General features: G+C 49.9%; 1 protein-coding gene across 2 annotated transcripts; it reads left to right on the top strand.

The window, feature by feature from the left end:
• Positions 1-7,819: 7,819 nt before the first annotated feature.
• CIB3 (calcium and integrin binding family member 3) lies at positions 7,820-14,131 on the top strand. 2 transcript variants are annotated; one of them, XM_060630525.3, is made up of 6 exons: positions 7,820-8,025; positions 8,230-8,264; positions 9,967-10,078; positions 11,503-11,650; positions 12,614-12,809; positions 14,009-14,131. In XM_060630525.3, exons 1-6 carry the CDS (start codon positions 7,888-7,890, stop codon positions 14,028-14,030), a joined length of 651 nt encoding a protein of 216 aa, XP_060486508.1. In that variant the 5' UTR covers positions 7,820-7,887; the 3' UTR covers positions 14,031-14,131. The 2 variants fall into 2 exon arrangements, with proteins under 2 accessions (XP_060486508.1, XP_060486511.3); XM_060630528.3 differs by lacking the exons at positions 7,820-8,025; positions 8,230-8,264; positions 14,009-14,131 and adding exons at positions 8,428-8,679; positions 13,064-13,232 and having other exon boundaries at positions 9,986-10,078.
• Positions 14,132-14,154: the final 23 nt, after the last annotated feature.

Genomic DNA, 14,154 nt, shown 5'->3' with positions numbered 1-14,154 from the left:
AAAGGCTGGGTGACCTGTGGCTGAGTGACGCCCCTCCCTAATCAAAGCCCATCTAACGTGCCCACAAATCTTAGCTCACTTTTGCAAGTGGCCTGAATCCGTAGCAGTGGAGTCACTGGGTTCAAGATTATGTAGATTTGTGCATTTTCATTTAGACTGCTACTGCCCAACTTGTGCCAAGGACTTTTGAGGGAGCATGGAGGAGGGAGAAGCAAGCGTTCCCCACCCCCTCGCCTCCGCCCCCATCAGGCCAAAGGAGGGCACGGTGCCTGCCATTTCCAGTTCTGCCTGCAGGGGGCAGCAAGCGACTGCCCAATTCTCCAGCTGTAGGCATCTTCGGTGTTCAGGAATTGGATGAGGGCGTCCAGACGGGGTAAGCTTGCTGGTGGGGCCATCCTTGACCGGATGAGCTCCCCAGGGAAGAATAGGACAGACTCCGCTGGGGAGGTCTGTTCTGCCCCAGGCAACCTAGGAGCTTTGAAGTTCCTCTCTGGCACTTCCAAGGCTGTGTGCCCTGCAGGAAGTGGCTTGATCTCTTTAACTTTCGCTTTCCTCTTTTATAAACTGGGGCTGCTGCTGCGCGGCGGCGGCAGGGGCTGATAACCACAGCTAATACTTTACGTGGATTTACATGGATCATCTCATTTGCTTCCACGGCCACCCTGTTACACAAACCATCCTGATTTTACAGGTTGGGAAACTGAGGCACAAACTGTAATCCAACCTATGCTGGGTGCTCCATCCTTGCTTTTGTCACCATAGCATGAGGTCATCCACTGTAAGATGTGTCACTATTTTATAAACTTCGACGACAGCACTTCTCAACCTTTTTTTTTTTTCATTATCATCCCCTAAAGAAAGTTTAGTTTAATTTAATTTAATTTAATGAGAGAAGTTAAATGCCAGTGAATACGTTTTTGTCGGGGAGGATTGAGCTTTGGAGGGCCAGGAGCCATCGAAATATCTAAGGTTCTTTCATCCCTTCCCCACCCCTCCCCCGGAACCAATTTTTACCACCTTAGGAGAGATATTGCCCCCATTGATAATTTATGTTCTAAGGGGTAATTGTTCCAAATAAAAGAGTCTTGAGGGGTACCTGGGTGGCTCAGTCAGTTAAGTGTCCTACTTCAGCTCAGGTCATAATCTCGCGGCTCGTGGGCTCAAGCCCCGCATCAGGCTCTGTGCTGACAGCTTGGAGCCTGGAGGCTGCTTCGGATTCTGTGTCTCCCTCTGTCTCTGTCCCTCTCCCATTCTCTCTCTCTCAAAAATAAATACACATTAAAAAAAATAAAGAGTCTTGAGATTTAAATACATAGAGATTTTTATTTTATGCTACTCCTGTGTATGTATATACAGGAAATACAATAAATCAGTTAAGGTTTTCTAAACATTTTCATGCACAGAGTATAACTCACTGAAATCATTGGAAAAATCAACTCTACGTTGGTAATGTCTGTGCTTTATCACCCAACATCCCCCTATGTGCCATCAAGGACCCTGGGAAGGAGCATTTCTTTAAAAGACTCTTTGTTTCCAAAGAACAGATTATGGAAAGGGAAAACAGTTATCGAGGAAGGAAAAACATGGCAAACACCGCCTTGCCCCAAAGGATCAAGGTCAACATTGTCGATAATGTCTTGTAGCTATCAAGTAACTCCAGGTCTGATGTGATGAAGAGGTGATGAGGACATCACCTCACCTCTGAGGTCTTTCCTGAACCCATAAATCCAGTCCATTCACGAGAAAATGCCAGACAAATCAAAATGAAGGGCATTCTACAAAGTACCTGACTGGTACTCTTTAGGACTATCAATGCCATTAAGAAAAAAAAAAAAAAAAAAAGACCAAAAACGTAAAACCAGATAAAACAAAACGGACTGAAGATCAGGAGCCTAAGGAGATATCATGACGACGTGTAACGTAGGATCCTGACACAGAAAAAAGAACATTATTGCAAGTATATATCCATGTTCATAGCAGCATTCTCCACAAACAGCCAACAGGTGGAAAGACCCCAAGTGTCCATCGACCGGATGAATGAATAAACAAAATGTGATCTATCCACACAATGGGATATTAGTTAGTCTTAAAAAGGAAAGAAAATCTGACACCTGCTACAATGGATGAACCCTGAAGACCTCACGCCGAGTGAAAGAAGCCAGACACAAAAGGACACATAGTGTATGATTCCATTTACATGAGGTTTCTAGAACAGGCAAATTCTCAGAAACAGGAAGTAAGTTGGTGGGTTCCAGGGACTGGGGGGAGGGGAGAATGGGGACTTGTTTAACGGGGACAGGCTTTCAGTTCTACAACACGAAAAGTGTTGTGGAGACAGAGGGTAGTGACGGCTGCATAACAATGTGAATGTATTTCATACCACTGAGTCGTGCGCTTAAAAACGGTCCAAATGGTCAATGTTATGCTATGTGTATTTTACCACAACAAAAGTTAAAAACAACAACAACAACAACAGGGAAATAATACAGAGCGATCCCGTGTACCCTTTTCCAGTTTCCCTCGATGGTGACATCTTATAAAACCCTAGGGCTGCTACAGGCCAGATACGAGCAGTCCATCATCAAGAAGATCGGTCCTGATGCACTTGCGTATGGCCACACCCACCTCCCTCCACCCCATCCCTGCACCCTGGCAACCAGCAACCTGTTCTCATTTCTATAATTTAGTCATTTTAAGAATGCTATGGAAATGGAACCAGCCAGTATGTAACATTTTACGATTGGCTTTTTCCCCAACCACTGAGCATAACTCCCCAGAGATTCCTCTGAGTTGTCACATGTACCCCTTTCATTGCTAAGTAGTGTTCCATGGAATGGATGGACCAGTTTGGTTAACCGTTCGCCTGTTGAAAGATTTATGGGCTGTTTCCTGTTTGGGGCTACTATGAGTAAAACGTCCGTTACAGGTTTTTGTGTGAACGTAAGTTTTCATTTCTCTGCGATTGCCCAAGAGTGCCAGTGCTGGGTCATATGGTAGTTACGTTTTTGTTTTTACTTTATTTTATTGTAGTAAGAGCGCTTAACATGAGATTTTTTCCAATTTTCTTTTAAGTAGGTTTCACATCCAGCACGGAACCCAAGGAGGGGTCATGGTCCTGAGATCAAGACCTGAGCTGAGATAAAGAGTCGGACACTTAACCAACTGACACTTAGCCTTCCCCTCAGCTGCTGTAAACCACCATTATACGTTCTCCTCACATAAGTGGAATAGGTTTTACTCATAGTAGCCCCAAACAGGAAACAACCCATAAATCTTTCTGTGATTTGTCTTTCTGTGATTGGCTTAGTTCACTGAGCAAATGCACTCAGAGGCCATCCAAGTTGTTACATACTGCAGAGTTTCCTTCTTTATAAGGCTGAATAATATTCCATTGTACGTGCACACCACATTTTCTTTCTCTTTTCATCCATCAACGGACATTTAGATTGTTTCCATATCTTGGCTATTGTGAATAATGCTGCAATGAACATGGGAGTGTTGTCTCTTTGAGATCCGGATTTGAATTCTTTTGGACATATGCTGGATCATATGATGGTTCTACTTTTAACATTTATTGATTTATTTATTTCGGAACCACAAGTGGAGGAGGGGTAGAGAGAGAGGGAAACAGAATCCCAAGCAGGCTCCTTGACGTCGGTGTAGAGCCTGATGTGGGGCTCGATCTCACGAACTGTGAGATCACGAGCTGAGCTGAAATCAAGAGTCAGATGCTCAACTGACTAAGCCACCCAGGCACCCCTATGTTTTGTTTGAGAGAGAGAGCGAGCGAGCGAGCACATCCGCAAGTTGGGGAGAGGGGCAGAGGGAGAGAGAGAGAATCCTAAGCAGGCTCCATGTCCAGTATGAACTCATGAGTGTGAGATCATGACTTGAGCTGAAATCAAGAGCCAGATGCTCTAACAAACTGAGCCACCCAGGTGCCCCTAGGTTTACGTTTTTGAGACACCTCCATACTGTTTTCTATGGTGGAGGCACCATTTTGCATTCCCACACCCATGGTGCGCGGGGTTGACATTTCTCTACCTCTTCACTAACATTTATTACCTTTTGCTCTTTTTTGATAATAGCCATCCTGGCAGTGATATCTCATTGCCATTTTGATATGGTTATTGAAACGCAGTACTGGCGTTATGATTCTGAGTTCTACATCCCATATGGCAAGGGGGGGGGGATTGTTGCATCTTATTTATCGTGATGAAGATGGAATTTATCCATACAAAGATAGAATTAATTTACTTATACCATGAGAAATGACTTCTTGGAAATGCAAAAAAGAAAAAAAAATCCCATCATTGGAGCTGGGTGTCAGAGAGGCAGCCTGTTAGTTGTAATTAATGTTTGCTGAGCTCCTGCACAACACCAGCCTTCTCGCTCTCCTCCAACTGTGTCAAACTTACTCCAGCCTCAGGGCCTTTGCACTCGCTCTCCCCACCGCCAGCGACTCTCTTCCCACTCACTATCCCCTCACTTCCCTTGGGTCACTACTCAAATATCACGTCACCAGGGGTGCTTTCCCTTCCCAATGTTTTTGGCCCAACCTCATCTCTCTATCCCTGCCCTGTTTTATTTTTCTTCCTGGAACTTAGCACTCCTAACTAATCATATATTTATTTGGTAGCTTGCCCACTGGAACGTGAGCTCTGTGAGAGCACGGCTTTTGTTCACCGATGTATTATCAGGACCTAGGACAGCACCCAAAACATAGTAGGTGCTCAACAACTAATTGTTGATGGAGGGGCCATATAACCAAATCACAGAGTGTCTGATGGGGTCAGGCATAGGAATCTGGACTTCAACCATGAGGCATGGGGAGCAAGGTCTTTACTAATTAGTTTTGTCATTGTCCTCATTTAAAAAAATGTATTTACATGCAAAAATCTCACCCTTTTTGGTGTACGGTTCTATGAGTTTTGACAAACGAATACAGTCATGTAACCAACACTACAATCAAGATACTAGAACTATTTCATCACCCCTAAGATTCACTTGTTCCCCCATCTGCAGCCCCTGGCAACCATTGATCTGTTTTCTGTTCCTATAGTTGTGTCCTTTTGAGTACGTCATATAAATGGAATCACCCAGCAGGTAGCGTCTTGAATCTGGCATCTTTCAGCTAGCATGATGCATTTGAGGTCCATTCATTTTGTGTATATCGACAGTTCATTCCTTTTTATGGCTGAGTCTATTGTATGGACGGGCCCCAGGTTTTGTTTTTTTTTATCCATTTCCCAGGTGAAGAATATTTGTGTTGTTTCCAGTTTTGGGTAATTACGAACAGAGTTGCCATCACTCTTCATATACAAATATTTTTTGAAACAGATATAATTCACATACCATAAAAACCACGCTTCTAAGTAGGCAATTCAGTGGCATTTATTACAGTCACAGTGCTGTGCAACCATCACCACCATCTAATTCTAGAACATTTTTATCACCCCGGGAGGAAACTCCCCCCACCTTGAGCTGTCACTCCCCATCGCCCTCCCCTGGTCCCTGGCAACCACTAATCCGCTCTCTGTCTCCATGGATTTGCCTGGTCCGAATGTTTCATACATGTGGAGTCACACATGACAGTGACCTTTTTGTGTCTGGCTTCTTTCACTTAGCACGATATTTTCAAGGCTCATGCACATAGTAGCATGTGTCAGTGCTTCGTTCCTTTTTATGGCTGAGTAATATTCCACTGTATGAAGGAACCACAATTTCTTTATCCATTCATCCGCTCGTGCACATTTGGGTTGTTTCCATTGGGGGGCTGTTATGAACAATGCTGTGATGAACGTTCACACACAAGTTTTTATGTGGACATATAGCTTCACTTCCCTCCACCTCAGAATGAAAATTGCTGGGTCACGTGGTAACTCTGTGTTTAACTTCTTAAAGAATCGCTGAACTGTTTTCCAAAGCAGCTGCATCATTTCACATTCCCACCAGCAGTGTGTGAGGGTTCCCGTAGCCCCACATCCTGGTCAACACGTGCTATTGTCTGTCTTTTTCGTTACAGGCATCCTAGTGCGTGTGAGTAGTATCTCACTGTGGTTTTAATTTGCATTTCCCTAATGACCAGTGATGTTCAGCATCTTTTCGCATGCTTACTCTATATCTTCTTTGCCATTTGTATATCTTCTTTGGAGAGATGTCTGCCCAAATCCTTTACCTGTTTTGTTTTGTTTTAATAGACTTTATTTTTAGAGCAGTTTTAGGTTCACCATGAAATGGAGCAGAAGGTACAGGCATTTCCCATATACTCCTGGCCCCTGCACATTAACAGCCTCCCCACTGTGAACATCCCCCACCAGAGTGGTCCACTCGTTACAAGCAATGAACTTACAGTGACACATCATATCATTCAAAGTGTACACGAGGCTTCACTCTTGGTGTTGTATATTCTATGGTTGTGGACAAATGTATAATGACATACATCCACCATTACAGTATCATACAGAGTTGATTCACTGCTGTAAAAATCCTCTGTGTTCCATCTATTACTACCCCCATCCCCAACCATCTTTGCCCATTTTTTGATCTGGGCTATTTGTCCTTTTATTGTAGACTTGTTAGAGTTCTTTATATATTGTGGTGACTAGTCCCTTATCAGATATATGATTTGCAAGTATTTTCTCCATGCTGTGGGCATGAACAGGTTTTTGTGTGCCCGTAGATTTTCATCTCCCTTGGGTAACTACTCAGGAGTGGGATTTCTGAATCATGGGGTAAGGGCATGTTTAATGCCTAAGAAAGCTCTCCATTTTCTGGAGCGGCTGTACCATTTTGCATCACCACCAGCAATTAATGACTTCCAGTTGTTCCACACCCTCGTCAACACTTGATATTGTCAGGTTTTTTAAAAAAAAATCATCCTCAGGGGGTCTTTAAAGCCTTATCATAGTCCCATTCTACCAGGTGGCTTCACACACTGGGACCGAAGAGAGTTGATGACGCTAGGAAGAATTGTGATGGTCCAGGCCAGGGAGAGTGTGGGGGAGTGGGGTTGGAGGGAGGAGATCCAAGAGCAGTTCAGGGAGGCTGGGCTGTGGAGCTAGAAAAGGCTGAGCAGGAGAAGAAAGTGGAGAGACAGGCGAGACCCAGAGAAAGAAGAGCATGGAGCACCAGGAGAAGGGCTTTTGACGCCCAGGTGTTCTGCCCAAGAGGATTCTGGGTCCTAATACGGTTGGCAGCTGCTACTTTGTATTTACCCATTGAGGACGCATGGTGATTATTAGCATACTAAGGGCTCTGACAAGTCCGGCAAAGAAAGAAGTCTCTTTGGTATTATTTAACCAATTGTTTCTCAAACTTACACCTTGGATCACTTTTCTTGAGCCATAACATCATCATCATCATCATCATCATCATCACCATCATCATCATCTCCAAGCACATCTTGGGACCTCATTTAGCTTGGTCACCCAATTATGTTCCCAGTGCCTAAAACTGGCTTCTAACCAATGGTCAAAAGAAATTGTTTTGATTGCATTAATGATATTAGATCTTCAGAATGACTCTATGAGTTAGGTACTGATACATCTCCCCTCTTACAAACGAGGCTTAGAGAGGTCAGGTGACTTGTCCAAGGCCACACAACTAGTGGGTGGAGAGCTAGTATTTGAGCTGGGGTGTGCCTGCAGTCTTTCCATCAAGCTCCCTGTCTCTGGAAGGCGTCCCATGCCCCCAGCCTCACCCAGTGGGGGCAGACGTGCTCTGCTGCTCTGTGACCTCCTACACAGTCCTTCTCGTCCTGGTGGCCATGGACATACTCAGGCTGTTGCCCAGAGAGCTGGGTTGTAACTTGATCTCCCCCAGGCTGGGGGTGACGGGGCGGGTGGGCAGGTGACAGCCAGGGCAGGGAGATTTGCCCAGACGCTGATGTGCAGCAGCCTGGCAACCCGTGTGGCCCCGAGGAGACCAGGGGCTTTGGGAGCTTGTTCCAGAGCCCTGACAGCGGCCTTCACCATGGGCAACAAGCAGACAGTCTTCACTCATGAGCAGCTGGAAGCATATCAGGTAGGGGTGATGCGCTGGACCCTCGACAGGTTTGGCAGCCTTGATTTCTTGGCCTGAGGAATGGGGACAGCATCATCTGTCTTGGGTGTGTGGTCGGCAAGGGTTCCTGGTACAGATCGGCGTGCAGAGAGGGGGTGCAGTGGGAGGGACAGGAAGGGGGCCCGTGAGGCAGGCTCTGGGCCAAGCCAATATCTCTCTCCGCAGGACTGCACCTTCTTCACAAGAAAGGAAATCATGAGGTCAGTCTGGGGGAAAGGGAGGAAGACCTGGAAATAACTTTCTATCTGTTGCTGGGTGATATTTGCAATTGGGCGGGATGGGGTGCTTTATGGTGGTTAAAGCGTGAAGGGAGGGATTGCAGCCGTGGTCCGTGGGTGCAGGCGGGGATGGGGAGGCTGAGAAGCCACATCTTGTCATACTGTCACAGCCGCTAGGCTGGTTAGCTTGGGCTTTTCCCAAGGGTGATGGGGAGCCACGGAGGGTATGTGAGCAGGGGTGGGGGGCAGGGGCTGGTACGAATCAGCATGTCAGAAAGATGCTAGAAAGATGTCAGAAGGCGTGTTAGAAAGATCCCGCTGAGGCCAGGGTGAAGAGCCTGGCACTGGAGGTTGGGAACCTGGGGGCAGAGTCCAGAGTCGGCTCTGGGCTGTGAAGGTAAATCAATGTAAGGGTGTGTGTGTGGGGGGGGGGGGGGTGGCCTGAGGCTGCTGCATTTCCCTGGCGTGAACGAGAGGGGTTGGCGGGTACCCCACATGACCGCTCAGCCCATGGAGCCATTGTCCAGAGGCCCCAACCCATGAACTCGGAGCGGTGAAACCCTAGCCGGCCGGGGTTCAGATACAGAGTGATCGGGGCCAAGGCCCCAATTGTGTGGGCACCAGATATCCATTATTGATGGGCACACCTTTCACCAGTGAGCCCCATTGTCTGGGCGAGGACAGCTCGCAGGGTCACCCTGGCCATCACGATCAGATTACCCATGGGGAAACTGAGGCTCGCACGGGGGCGGCCCACTCCAGCTCTGCAAGACGGGCAGAGCTGCAAGGGCTGTAAGGGCTGGCGTCTCGCCTGCCCTAAGCTTCTTGTTTGTCAGCAGAATAACTGGGGCTCAGAGGGGAAAGCGGAATGCTGGAGACCATACAGAAACCCAAACCCGGGCTGTTCCTGAGGGGACCCAGACAGGGAACGGACGCTCCAGATACCCCCTCCTTGAGTTCCTAGCCATCGTATGACCCAGGGGCTCCTGTCTCCCCCCGGAAACAAACCCTAGCAGCTTGGGGGGCCTCTGGCTCATCAAGGATGGTCTCCACAAGGCTGCTGCTCGTGGCGCCCCCAGTGGAGACAGGGCGTCAGCAGGTGAGGACATTGGAGTGGACAGCTGGCCTCACAATCCAGGCAGTGCGGTGGCATTTGCTGTTTTGCAAAATGCCTTTCACGCATTAAAAAAAAAAACAAAAACAAAACCCTGAATATTGGCCTTTTGTCTCGGCTCTGCCCCGTTTAGGAGACCCTCCCGTTATGGAGGGAGAGAAGCAAAATGTGAGGACGGGGGTCTTTAGAGGCAGAGTCTTGCCGACAATGGGATGATACCCAGAGATTCATAGACTCGCTCAGGTTCTCTGAGTGCCTGATGCGCTGTCCCTCTTGCCATCCCCCTCTGCCTAGGAATGAGCCCCTACGCGTTCTTCAAAGCCCAGTGTCAGCGTCCCCACTCCAGTCTCCCCTAGCTCTGGGGCCCCCTCTCCACTGTGGCCCTGTCCCCAGCGGGGAGAAGTGCCTGTGTTCGGCTCTGTGTGCTTGAGGACTAGGCTCAGAGCGGATGACTCTTGGGGACCCAGGGTCCTCCAGTGGGTAGTGGGCAGGTGCACGAGTGAGACAGAAGGGACACGTCCTCCCCAGCCCCTCTCCCAGCCCTTTCCGATGTTTCCCTCCCCACACCAGGCTTTTCTATCGCTACCAGGACCTGGCTCCCCAGCTTGTCCCCCTCGACTATACCAGCTGTCCTGATGTGAAGGTGCCCTACGAGCTTATCGGCAGCATGCCTGAGCTGAAGGTACACCGAGGCCAGGGGGCAGGCGGGGGAAAAATAACAGGTCCCCTGCGGCACTCCTACGAAGTGGATGCATTTTGCAGATGAAGAAACTGAGGTTCAGAGAGGTTAAGACACTTGGTCAGCGTCACACAGCTAGGATGTGAGAGAGACAGGATTCAGAACCTGGGTTGTCGGAACGATGAAATGAGATGAGGCAGGTAAAGGGTGTGGCACGGGGCCTACAGCGTGGCGGGGACTCAGGGGATGTCCGTCCTGCTTTGCATAGCAGGAGCCATTAAAAACGTAGGTTGTTCTCAGCTGGATGTTTGTCACATAGTTTGTGGTGCTGAAGGGGACTCGTGGGGTGAGTGACTGAATAGAGAGGATCTTATCATAAGGGACAGAAACCTCATTCAAGAAAGACAAAATCTTGGGGCGCCTGGGTGGCTCTGTCAGTTAGGGGTCGGGACTTCTGCTCAGGTCACGATTTCACAGTCTGTGAGTTCGAGCCCCACGCTGGGCTTTGCACCGGCAGTGTGGAGCCTGCTTGGGATTCTCTCTCTCCTTCTCTTTCTTTGCCTCTCCCCCACTGTAATCTCTCTCTCAAAAATAAATGAATGAACTTAAAAAAAAAAAAAAAAAAGGACGGGGCGCCTGGGTGGCTCAGTCGGTTAAACGTCCGACTTCGGCTCAGGCCATGATCTCGCGGTTCGTGAGTTCAAGCCCTGTGTTGGGCTCTGTGCTGACAGCTCAGAGCCTGGAGCCTGTTTCGGATTCTGTGTCTCCCTCTCTCTCTCTGACCCTCCCCTGTTCATGCTCTGTCTCTCTCTGTCTCAAAAATAAATAAACGTTTAAAAAAAAAATTTAAGAAAAAAGGACAAAATCTATTGGATCACGTGAGCAAAAACTCCAGGGGTAGAGCTGGCACCAGGTATGGCTGGAACCAGGGTCTCGACATGCTCAGGAATCTCCTTCCATCTCTCAGTGCCTCCCAGGAAGAGCCTTCAGTCTCAGGCAGCTTACCCACTTGAGATAGTGAGGGAAGTCCCAGTGGTCGCAGATTTCCTCCCGTCAGCTCTGCAACCAACAGAAGGCAGGGACCTCCATCCCCGTCTTTCAGAAAACATCCCAGGGCAGCCTCTGATTGGCCAGCTTGGGTCACCCTGCCTACTCCAGAGCCAATCAGGCTCTCCTAGTGGATGGTGATCTCTGATTGGCCTCACTTGGGTCATGTGGCTGTGTCTGGAGCCGGAAGGGTGGTCAAGGCCACCCAGACCTCAGGGGCAGAGAGAAGAGTTACTTGAAGTCCTCTCCTGGGTCCGTGAGAGGGAGGAAATCTTGGTGGGGAGGTCCTTGAAGGTTTCAGGAAGGTGGGTGCTGAGAGCGATTCCACCTGGGGCCCTGAGACCCTGGTCAGGGATGGCCACCCTGCTTCCTGTCCCCAGGACAACCCATTCCGCCAGAGGATTGCCCAGGTGTTCTCTGACGATGGGGACGGCCACATGACCTTGGACAACTTCCTGGACATGTTTTCCGTGATGAGTGAAATGGCTCCCCGTGACCTCAAAGCCTACTATGCTTTCAAAATTTATGGTGCGTGCAGGGCCCGGGGGTGGCGGAGCGTGGAGGTGGGGAGTGGGAACAGACCAGGGCTCCAGCCAGGGGCTGTGCCTGCCACCACAGGGCTTCGAGGCCGTGCATGGCCCCGTCCTGCCCCACCTTGGTACCTGCTGACCTCACGCCCTTACTCCTTTCCAGCCACGCTGGCCTCACTTTTCCTCCAACACACCAAACTCGGTCTCCCTCTGGGCCTTTGCCTCTGCTGTTCCCTCTGCCTGGAACACCTTTCCCTTGACTCTTTCTTACCTTGAAGTCTAGGTCAAAAGCAGCCTCTGCCCCACATCCTATTTCTCTCTCAGCATGAAGCAGTGCTTCTTAACTTCTTGTTCATAATCTGTTCATTTCTCTTTTTTTAAATTGTATTTATATATTTGGAGAGAGAGAGAGAGAGAGAGGGAGAGAGAGAGACAGTGGGAGAGGGGCAAAGAGTGAGGGGGAGAGAGAGTCCCAAGCCGACTCTGCACTGTCAGCGCAGAGCCCGCTGTGGGGCTCAGTCTCACGAACTGTGAGATCGGGACCTGAGCCAAGATCAAGAATCGACCGCTTAACTGAGGGAGCCACCAGGCGCCCCTGTAATCTGTTGTTCATTTCTTACTGACTTCTCTCTGATGAGACCCAAGGGGCGCAGCCGTAACTGTTTTCTTCCCCGTCTGTCTCGCACGCCCGGCACATAGTAGGTGCTCAATAAAAGTTTGTTGGTTGGAGGGGAATTTATCACAGTGCCTAGAACATAGGAGGCACTTCCTCGATACTTGTTGAGTGAATGAATGGCCTCCCAGCAGGTCCCTGCCCAATATTCTAAAGCAAGACTCCAGCTATTGCCCCAGGGTCCTGGGTTCCCTCCGCTGCCTCAGTTTCCTCCTCTGTAACGTGGGGACAAGAGGCCTGCCGCCAGATGAGCCCCCACCCTACATCCCCATCCATCCTGCGGCACAGACTTCAACGACGACGGCTACATCTGCGCGTGGGACCTGGAGCAGACGGTGACCAAGCTGACGCGGGGGGAGCTGAGCGCCGAGGAGGTGAGCCTGGTGTGTGAGAAGGTGCTGGGCGAGGCCGATGGGGATCACGATGGGCGGCTCTCCCTGGAAGACTTCCAGAACATGATCCTGCGGGCACCCGACTTCCTCAGGTGACCTTCCTGGCGATTTCCACGTCTGAGAGGGGCTCTTACAGAACTAGTGCCCAGACCCCGTTGGTGAAAGTTCCTCCATTCGCTCATCTGTCATCTTAGAGAGCATTCCCAGCCTCCCTGGCCTCAGTCCCTGCATCTTTAAAATGGGGATAATCGGGGACCCCTTGGGCACGCCCCGTGGGCGGACGCAGCTCTTTGGGTGAATGGAACATGGCCGGTCTTCAACCCTCACTTTTCTGAACATTTTGCAGTGGGCAGAGGGTACAACTGTGCTTGGCAGTCCTGGGCGGAATCACAGCCCCCACCGGAGGGCTGATAGCGAGTGAATACAGGGGACGGCCAGCCACCTGTTTTTGTACCTCCCGTGAGCTAAGAATGGCTTTTACATGTTTTCAATGGCGGGGGAAAGATTAAGGAATAGTAACACTGCATGACACATGACACGGATATGAGGTTCAAATTTCCGTGTCCATCAAGGGTCTTATTGGCGCACAGCCACGCCTGAATGTGTACGTACCGTCTCCGGCCGCTTTCTAACTACGAGACCCAGCTGAGCCGTTGCGCAGAGCTGGAAATATCACCTATGTGGCTCTTGACAGAAGAAGTTGGCTGACCCCTGGGTCAGCGCACGGAAAGATTTTAGAGCCGTGCCTGGAACACAGCAGGTGCTCAATGTGTGCTGTGGTTGCTGTTGCGGCTGTCATTATGGGCGGTGTCCTTACGTGCGCAGAGGGCCCCCTTCCTCTACCTGGAGAAGCGCGGTTGGTGTCTTAGCGGAGACGCGGATAATGGCAACTGAATGAGCCCTACCACGGACGGTACCCCTGTGTGACAGCTCCCTCTGCATTCGCCCCCTTAGCCCTCATTACAGCCCCGTGCGGGAGGGATGGCTATTATCCCCATTTTACGGAGGGGTAAACTGAAGCCCAGGAAGGCACAGCCACTCACTCAGAGTCCCATAGCAAGTCTGGGGCGGAGCCGGGATGTAAACTGATCCAAAGAGATATGCTTTCAGCCCCTGTGGGAGCTGGGGGTGGGGGTGGGGGGGCGCGGCCTGGGGTTTTTGAGAGGATCCGTCTCCCCCTTCCATGGCTCCTTGCCTACCTCAGGGACTTCCGGCGGGAGAGTCTGGGGGAACGATGAGGGAGGGTAACCCTTCGCCTGATGACACTGACCCTGTATCTCTTTGCACCCAGCACCTTCCACATCCGCATCTGAGGGCACCGTGGAGAAGCCGGGTCAGAGGAGGCCGGCGTGACCCGTCACTCCACTGTGGAATCCGGCCTCCCCGGGTTCTGGGAATAAACACACGGCACTGAGTCACATCTGCTTGGAGGATGTA

The sequence above is a fragment of the Panthera onca genome, chromosome A2, assembly GCF_046562875.1.
Source record: "Panthera onca isolate mPanOnc1 chromosome A2, mPanOnc1 haplotype 2, whole genome shotgun sequence".
Lineage (NCBI taxonomy): Eukaryota > Metazoa > Chordata > Mammalia > Carnivora > Felidae > Panthera > Panthera onca.
The sequence above is the reverse complement of the archived record's forward strand: the minus strand, read 5'-3'. Positions and strand labels throughout refer to the sequence as shown.

Bases quoted from the DNA above. Each gene is read 5' to 3' on its own strand.
- CIB3 (XM_060630525.3), top strand. From the start codon at position 7,888: ATGTGCAGCAGCCTGGCAACCCGTGTGGCCCCGAGGAGACCAGGGGCT. The intron at 8,265-9,966 runs GTCAGTCTGGGG...TCCCCACACCAG, and splicing joins ACAAGAAAGGAAATCATGAG to GCTTTTCTATCGCTACCAGG. The intron at 10,079-11,502 runs GTACACCGAGGC...TCCTGTCCCCAG, and splicing joins GCAGCATGCCTGAGCTGAAG to GACAACCCATTCCGCCAGAG.